The sequence below is a fragment of the Capricornis sumatraensis genome, chromosome 8 (assembly GCF_032405125.1).
Source record: "Capricornis sumatraensis isolate serow.1 chromosome 8, serow.2, whole genome shotgun sequence".
NCBI lineage: Eukaryota > Metazoa > Chordata > Mammalia > Artiodactyla > Bovidae > Capricornis > Capricornis sumatraensis.
In genome coordinates, this window is record NC_091076.1 from 24,155,268 (window position 1) to 24,164,053 (window position 8,786).

The window sequence follows — 8,786 nt, forward strand, 5'->3', positions numbered from 1 at the left end:
GGGACTCACACGGTGGCTGATACAAAGAAAAATAACAGAACGACTCTGGAAAACACCTTGACAGTTTCTTACAGTGTTAAACATATTTACCATGTGACTCAGTAATTAAACTCCTAGGAACGAGTCCAAAAGAAAGGAAAACAAATATTCATATAGAAGCAAGAACTCAAATGTTCACAGAAGCTAAATTCATAATAAACAAAAATTGAAAATAACTCAGGTGCCCATTTTCTGGTGAACAAATAAGAAAACTGTGTGATGAAGAAGCTACTGACGCCTGAAACGCTCAGATTAATCCTGAAGCCCCAGATTAAATGAAAACTATATTCTGCAGGTTGGATTTATGTTCAAAGAGCTGGCAGAATCAAAATTACACGTACAGCAAACACATCAGTGGTTGTCAGGTGCTGAGGTAGGGACGTGACCGCATTGACCTATGAATGGCCACATGAAATATTTGAGGTAAAACAGATATTTTAAACCATTCCTGTAATGGTGGCAGTGGCTATGTGACTATAAATTTGTCAAAAATCCACAAATTATATCCTTAAATGTGCCTGTTGTGTATAGATCACATCTCAATAAAATACTTTCTAAAAATATGTATATAGACATATAGCATATAAAAAATCTCAGTTTGAAAAGCATCTTAATATGTTTTCAATACATTGTGAACATTTCTTATGTAAGTGTTCTAAGTTTTTAGCTCATTAAGGCTTTAAGCATATCTCTAAGTTTTACTTTAAATAAACACCCAAGAGAGTCACTCAGGAGACCTTAACTTTCTAACTGTGATTAGTAACTTCAGTTCTAACATCCCAGGATTACAATAATAATAATTACCTTTTTTTTAATCCCAGAATCCCAAGAGCCATTCTAGGCCAAATCTCTAAATATGACTGTAAAATCTTTAATACTGGAATCACTTCAATATCCAGAAACTAATATTATTTCCAGGGGAAAGAAAATAAAGTAGATATGTCTAAAATCAAGTCATAATATGCCTGATGAATGAACAGGAGTGACTAAACAAAATGAAGGAAGTTTTTAGACATTTCAAATGCAAATATGAGTTTTTTGACAAGTGAAATGATGTGCTTTTAAAAATAGTTTCACATCACTAGACACCAGAGACAGTACAGAATATTTTAGCACCAGACTATCTCATATGCCCTTTAGTTCCCTTCTAACCTAAGAGTCTGTAGTTTTGAAGAGTTCCAAGTTTCTGGATGGAGCCACAGAAGATATAAAATTAACTGAGTAGACAGGAAATTACACCCCTACAAGTGAGAAAAAAAAAATCTAAGATTTAGGAAGATTTCAGTCAGAAAGCCTTTCAGTCTTTTTGCCAGAGATGGAAACTGGAAGTCAGGGAGCCTACTCTCAATGCACTGGGTCTGACGTTATGACTAAACTCACCATTCTGCTTTGTTGGCAAAAATGTGATCCAGACAACATACTGCTTGAAACTCAGGAAAATATTCTGGATTAAGATTCACCGAATGTGTAAAATAGATGATTAAATGATAAAATAACACTTGGAATCTAGTATTAGTCAAAACTTAGACTTTTTTCCTGGGAATAAGGAAAAACTGAGAAAAATCATCAGAGGTTATAGAAGGACAGATTTTCATTCAATGGAGGTGGATGAAGTACTTCAGCAAAAACTGAATAACCGTTGGGTGGGATTTTGAAGAAAGAGATGTATATTATATGGGGAAGAGTCTCAGAGTAAGACTGAGAGAAATCTATACGGAATTCAAAGTTGAAGCAATAAAAGAATGTAAAGAATAATGGCTGGAAGGCTTGAGAAGAAAATACCACAATTTTGAGGTTCTTACATATTTGAATGAAGAAAACATCAGCTGTTCTACAATCAGTATAATGTAAGTACATTTTAGTTTGCATGTATCCATATTTATATTTTACACAGTCTGAGTCTTCATGCATGGGTTTGCATGTGTATTTTGTAAGTTAAAGTCCAGTTACTGCCCTGACAAAAAAATTAGTGAGGGCAAAGTCAAATGTAATACCTTTACTATAACTATGTAAATTCATGTGTTTAATGTACCTCAATTACAGTTGGCCTTTTTCACATTTTCCTGATAGCATCTCAGATCTACCCATCTCCACATCTCAGTCCTTCTCTCTTCATCCTTCTTCAGCCCTATGTTCTTGAAGACATATTGAACATCAAGGTTAGGACCATCAATCTGACATGACAGCCATCCTCATTTTAGAGAAGAGGAAGACAAGACCCAAGCTGCTTTAGAGTCTTATTAAAGATCCTGAACTTCTAAATGGCCAAACAAGAAATACAACACAGGTTCTCTGATTCCAAGACCTGCTATACGCTCCATCTTCTTCCTAAGGCCAAATTCTTGAAATGTGCAATTTTACACAAATTTTCAGGATCCACAAAAAAAATGGTAGTGAGGAAAATGACCAGAAAAAGAAAGCCTACGTTTGTCAAGGTTATAATTAAATTGTGATACACAGGTTGTCATGATCCAGAACCTTTCCTCCTGGACATGATGGAATCCTGAGATCTAATACAGACCATTTGTAATAGAAAAGGCTAACACAAACTTGGGTTGTTTTTTTTTTTTTTTTCACTATCACGAATTTGAGAGACTCTACAGAGGAGAGCATTTTTAATTTTTCTCAAAGAAGTGTATTTTACCTAAATAAAGCAAAATAGAAAGTTCCCAATGCCATTTTTTCCCAACGGTATATGATCGTGTGACCATGGCAAAGAGCAACTCTGAGTTCAAACAGCCCATGTTTTTATTGTTAAAAAATGGCATAATGCTTTGAAGATATCAAATTATTCAAATTTTACAATATCAGAGGGAAATTAGGTTCCTATCAGGGCCATCAAACACTATATAGGCTAGAAGAAGAATAGAGGATATTATAGAGGAGGTGGGACGGTTTACTAGGTAAATGGAAGAATAAATAGAATAGATGAGATGTAGATTCATGAATATCTACAGTATTCTGCTAAGATACCTGTCAGTCTCCAGTTCAGCGATGAAGGTGTGGAGGGCTAAAGAAAGGGAAGGTTTAAATATTTCTACCTCTCTATAAAGTGTGCTCTATGTTATTATTAGACTAAACCTCAGTACAAACGACTTCCCTATAGCTCAAATGGTAAAGAATCTACCTGCAATGAAGGGTTTGATCCCTGGGTCAGGAAGATCCTCTGGAGAAGGGAACGGCAATCCACTCCAGTAATCTTGCCTGGAGTATCCCATGGACAGAGAAGCCTGGCGGGCTACAGTCCATGGAGTCACAAAGAGTCAGACTCAACTGAGTGACTAACATACACACACACACACAAACCTCAATAACATTAATATTTTTTCACCGATACGGTTATGACTTTCTTGCAGCAGTAAACAGCTGACAGGTCTATTATCTGGGTGCAGGAGCAGTAGGGGAGGAGTGAATATCAGAATATTTGTGTTGGAAAGAGTTCCTACTGGTATCAAGACCTTATTTCAGTAGGTGAGACTCTTCGGAGAACTTTGATAACATGAAAATGAAACAAATTGCCTTAAAACAATTTGGAAGATTATGAGAGAAATGGAATAATGCATCTTGCAATTGTAAACTATTCTCTTTCATACTAGAGTTTTTCCTTCCTGAGACCCTATCTCTAAACCCTGAAAGATCAGATCTATTAGGCACCTTGGTGTTTGGGTTCCTTTTTCATGCCTAGCTTTAACATATTAGCAATCAGTTACTTATTAATAGAACTAGATGGATGCCACATTAACAGCAAAAGAAAAGATGACACTCACCAGGAGGGTACAGTTATAATATAATCTGTATTTGATACATGAAAATGCAGGCTCCTGAGTTTACCTTTGCTGAGCAGCTGCAACTTTTTGCATGGGGGGAGTGCATCAACTCTGATCTATTTATTTAATAAAATATGAGTGCTGTTTTTGCCCAGAGAAATAGTCGCTTGAGTCTAAATTCAATTACTACAACTTTCACTGGAAGTAAAAGATATATTCAGACTGGAAAGAAATATGTAGGTGATCAATATTCATTTACAGATGTAGGGGCAAGGATTAAAAAGAACATAAAAAGAGCTCGTCTACAAATTCACCAGCAAGTCAAGTTGTTCAGATCCAATTATGTTCAAAATTTATTCTTTTTTTTACATTTATTGTGCACTTTATTTCTTTTTTTAAATGTGTACTAATTTTATTTATTTTTTTTACTCTTAAATGGATGGAAGCTATTATGCATTCTGTAAAGGAATTTACTTAGAAATGTCAAATAATTCTACAAAACCAATATTTCCTAATTTAAAACAGGGAAGGTGAGTACTGAACTCTTACTATTAAAAGAATACAGATTGTTTGATTTGTACAATAAATAAGTATTGAACAGAAATGAAGAAGCAAATGAAGGAGCAGAAAAAGTCAAAAAGCCAAATTTTCAGATGGAAATTTGCTCAAAAGAGCATGTCTTTAAAGCAAAAACAGCAGCTAGGAGTTACATATCCCAACTAGAGCCTGAGGAAAATGCTTTTCTTTAAAGAGGAACCAGGTGGGCTCTAAGCTTAGAAAGAACCCAGCTCAGGGTTCATAATTTTCTTCTTTTAACTTGAAACTGAAAGATTACTCACAAAATATTACAACAAAGGACAGTGGGTCGACTGCATTCTGTAGGCATGCAGTAGATATTCAGCACACTTGAGCAGTGTCCAGAGATTAAGCTGAATGTATCTAGCACACTTGAGCAGTGTCCAGAGATTAAGCTGAATGTATTCAGCACACTTGAGCAGTGCCCAGAGATTAAGCTGAATGCTTCAGACACTATTTGCATCCTTTTTACTTATTTTTTATTTTCTGGCTGCAACGTGAAGCCACGTGGGATCTTAGTTCCCAGACCACTAGACCATCAGGGAAGGCTCTCTCTGCCCATTTTTGAACTACTATTAGTAATGTGATCATCCAGTGGCTGAAAAGAATATATAGTATAGAAGTCTTATTTGCAGAAACCTGTTAAGAGTCATTTGGAGAACGGGAGGGTAGAGTCTATTTTGTAGCCATAGACATAACATTGCAAAGAGCAAAAGAGAAGAACATGGACCATTTGCCCAAAGATGTTTTTCAAAATATATAAAATTAGTTTCAAAAATTATGATACATATTATTGACCTTGTATATTATATTATATATTATAATTGTATAATATAATATATTATATATATTATAATATACAATAGTATTGTATTATTGTATTGTATTATTATTATTATATTATATTATCATACATATGATACATATATTATTAGTTCCATAACAGTGTAGAAATTTTAAAACATATATGATTATAGCAAATTTATTAAAAATAAAAACCATGGGGAATTCCCCAGCAGTCCAGTGGTTAGGACCCGGCGCTCTCACTGCCAAGGTTCAGTCCCTGGTTGGGGAACTAAGATATTGCAACGCTCAAAGCAAGGCCCCCAAAAAATTAAATAAATAAATACCACAGGACTTTATGGAGAATTAAATTACTACTAAATTAAAATAATATATGTCCAACCTGATATTATATTAACTCAACACATAATACCAATAACAAATGTAAGTATCAATAGAAACAAATACACGTTCCCTCTCATTTGACTGAACAGTTTTCATTTCTCTGCTCTTTTATTTAAGCAATACTTGAAAACATGAAAAAGATACCTCAAGGAAACTAACTCGGCTTTATTAGCTTTCCATTTTCTCTGTTTTCCAAGTTGATTGACTGGATTCTCAGGTAGGTTTCTCCTCTTACGGTCAGAACTCAGCTTGGAAAACAGAAGTCAGGAAGAGGGAAGTAGAAAAGAAGCATTGTATAAAAAAAAATTTTAAAAGTCACCAAGCTTTATGGAACTATGAAGATAGTTTCCATCAACCAAAAATTTTAAATATGGGAAGACTGGAGAACGGGTGTCATTTATCCAAGATCCTACATTTATTAGGGTCAGAGACAGGATGGAAACAATTCACTCTTGACTCTCCATTCAGAGCTCTTTCTACTATATCTTCTCGATGCTACTGGAAGTTTAAAGCCTATTTATTCTGACTTTCATCTTTATTTTCAGGGTTTTTTTTGTTGTTGTTTTTAGAGACATGCTGCCCACCTTGCTCTGCACTCAATGGATGTGCAGAATCAGACCACGGTGACCGAGTTCATCCTGACTGCCTTCCCTGCTCTCCAGAAGCTTCAGATCTTCCTCTTCGTGGTCCTGCTGTTTACGTACATGCTCACTCTAACTGGAAATGGTGTCATCATTTCCCTAATATGGGCTGATAGTCGCCTCCAAACCCCAATGTACTTCTTCCTCAGTAATTTGTCGTTTTTGGACATTTTATTCACTAGCTCAGTCACCCCAAAACTGTTATCCTTTCTCCTCAAGGACAGGAAGACCATATCTCTTGCAGGCTGCATCAGCCAAACATACTTCTTCTTCTTCCTGGGGACCGTGGAGTTCATCCTGCTCGTGGTGATGTCCTTTGACCGCTATGTGGCCATCTGTAACCCCCTGCGCTACACCATCGTCATGAACAGCAGGCTGTGCCTCCTGCTGGTTCTGGGCTGCTGGGTGGGGGCCTTCCTGTCGGTGCTCTGCCCGGTCATTCTGCTGTCCAGGCTGCCCTTCTGCCATGAGGAGATTAATCACTTCTTCTGTGACATCGCCCCTCTGCTGCAGGTGGCCTGCACAGACACTCATTTCCTTGAGATGATAAGCTTCCTCTTGTCTTCTCTCATCCTCCTGACCTCGCTGGTGATCACCACCGTGTCCTATACCTACATCATCTCGACCATCCTGCGCATCCCCTCGGCCCAAGGGCGTCAGAAAGCCTTTTCCACCTGCGCTTCTCACATCACTGTCGTTTCTATTGCCTACGGGAGCAACATCTTCATGTATGTGAGACCCAGCCAGAGTCATTCCCTGGAATTTGATAAAGTGACTGCTGTCCTCACCATAATGGGGACCCCTCTCCTGAACCCCTTCATTTATAGTCTAAGGAATGAAAAGGTAAAGGAAGTTTTGAGAGATGCAATCAACAAAATTGTGTTCTTATTGCACAGGAAACCTTGAAAGGTTGCTTGCTAAGAATGGCTTTTCCAACTCTTGGACACAATATGGAGTAAGGCATGCTTGAAGACCATAAAATCAAAATATGTAAGAAGAAATGAAAAAGTTTTGCACCTAATCTGATGCCAAGTATTATAGTCAAGGTCCAGAGCAGACAAGTCAGACATCAAGAAAATAACATGAACCTTAATTGGACCATCTCATACATAGAACTGAATGAATTAAAGAAAAATACTGAACTGGAGTCAGAAAACCTGAATTTTAAGCCTGACTCTATCACTTTTTATCAGGTAACAAGTAACCTCTCTGATCTTAGTTTCTCATCTGTGGAATGGGGAATATGGTTTGTGCTTTTCCTTTTTTTTTTTTTAGTTAAAGTAGGATTAACAGAGATAATCTAAGTCATGCAACTACATGTAACTCAAAGTGAATCTTCTGAGTGTTTTAAGAATTTACAGGATGATGGGAATCATCCCTAACAGCCAAATACTGTAAATAATAATAACACAAAAACAGGGAAGAGGAGTAACATACACTCGTGTTTGTACATGTAATTAAGTATGCACATTTAACCCTCTTAACAACCTTGAGAAGCAGTTTGTTTTTTTTTTTTTTTTCGGCCACACACCACCTCAGCTTGAGGGCTCTTGGTTCCACAACCAGGGATTGAACTCTTGACAGTGAAAGCATGGAGTCCTAACTACTGGACTGCCAGGGAATTCCTAAGAAGCTGATGTTTTTATCTCCATTTTACAGAGGAGAAAACTGAGGTTCACTGAGATTAAGTGTCTTTCCCCAACTACATCACTAGTTTTTAAAATATATATATATATAATTATATGTATATATACAGGTACAGTGGGGACAAGCATCTAAAAAGAGAGCCTAAGGGACTTTCTGAGCAGTCCAGTGGTTAAAACTCAGTGCTCCCAAAGCAGGGGACAAGGGTTCAATCCCTGGTCAGGGAACTAAGATCCTGCATCCTGCATGGGATGGCCAAAAAGATAAAAAATAAGTTTAAAAAGATTGGGGTCACTCCCACTCCCAGTCCCTGGCAGAGACTTGAGACTAAAGCATCACTTAATAAAGACCCCCTGAAGCCCAAAAAAAAAAAAATTTTTTTAAAGAGAGAGTTTAGGAAGAGGGAGAAGACAAGAGGCATCTCAGAGATCCAAATTAAGTCATTACCAGTGTGGTCGTGAATCTTCCAGCTACATAGACAAAGATAAAGACCTTAAGAATTGGCAGAGAATCTGTCATGGTAGAGCAGGAAGAGAAAGTACTGTCTTCAAAATGGATTCAGAATATTATAAAAGAACAATATCCAAAAAGAAAGAATATTGTCTGTCAAAAGTCAGAGCAGTGGACAAATGTTTACAGATCACAAGAAGATAGAAGGGGACATTTCCTGGTGGTCCAGTGGTTAGGACTCTGCACTTTCACTGCCAAGAGTCTGGGTTCAGTCCCGCAAAAGTAGAACAGAATCATCAGGAATGAAGCATTCACATAATTTTCTGCACTGTATTCATACTCAGACATTAATTAAGATGGGGTTTTGAAAGCTACTACATTTGCATCCTATTGATGCCATAACAAAATTAGCAGCCAAAAAAGTACAAATTGACTATCTTAGAGTTCTGCAGCTCAGAAGTCCAATACAGGTCTCACCAAA

At 37.0% G+C, this 8,786-nt stretch overlaps 1 protein-coding gene across 1 annotated transcript; it reads left to right on the top strand.

Moving 5' to 3' along the window:
• The first annotated feature begins 6,169 nt into the window (after positions 1-6,169).
• Positions 6,170-7,117, top strand: LOC138084613 (olfactory receptor 6M1-like). Its single transcript, XM_068978957.1, has one exon. It carries the CDS (start codon positions 6,170-6,172, stop codon positions 7,115-7,117), a length of 948 nt encoding a protein of 315 aa, XP_068835058.1.
• Positions 7,118-8,786: the final 1,669 nt, after the last annotated feature.

Bases quoted from the DNA above. Each gene is read 5' to 3' on its own strand.
- LOC138084613 (XM_068978957.1), top strand. From the start codon at position 6,170: ATGGATGTGCAGAATCAGACCACGGTGACCGAGTTCATCCTGACTGCC.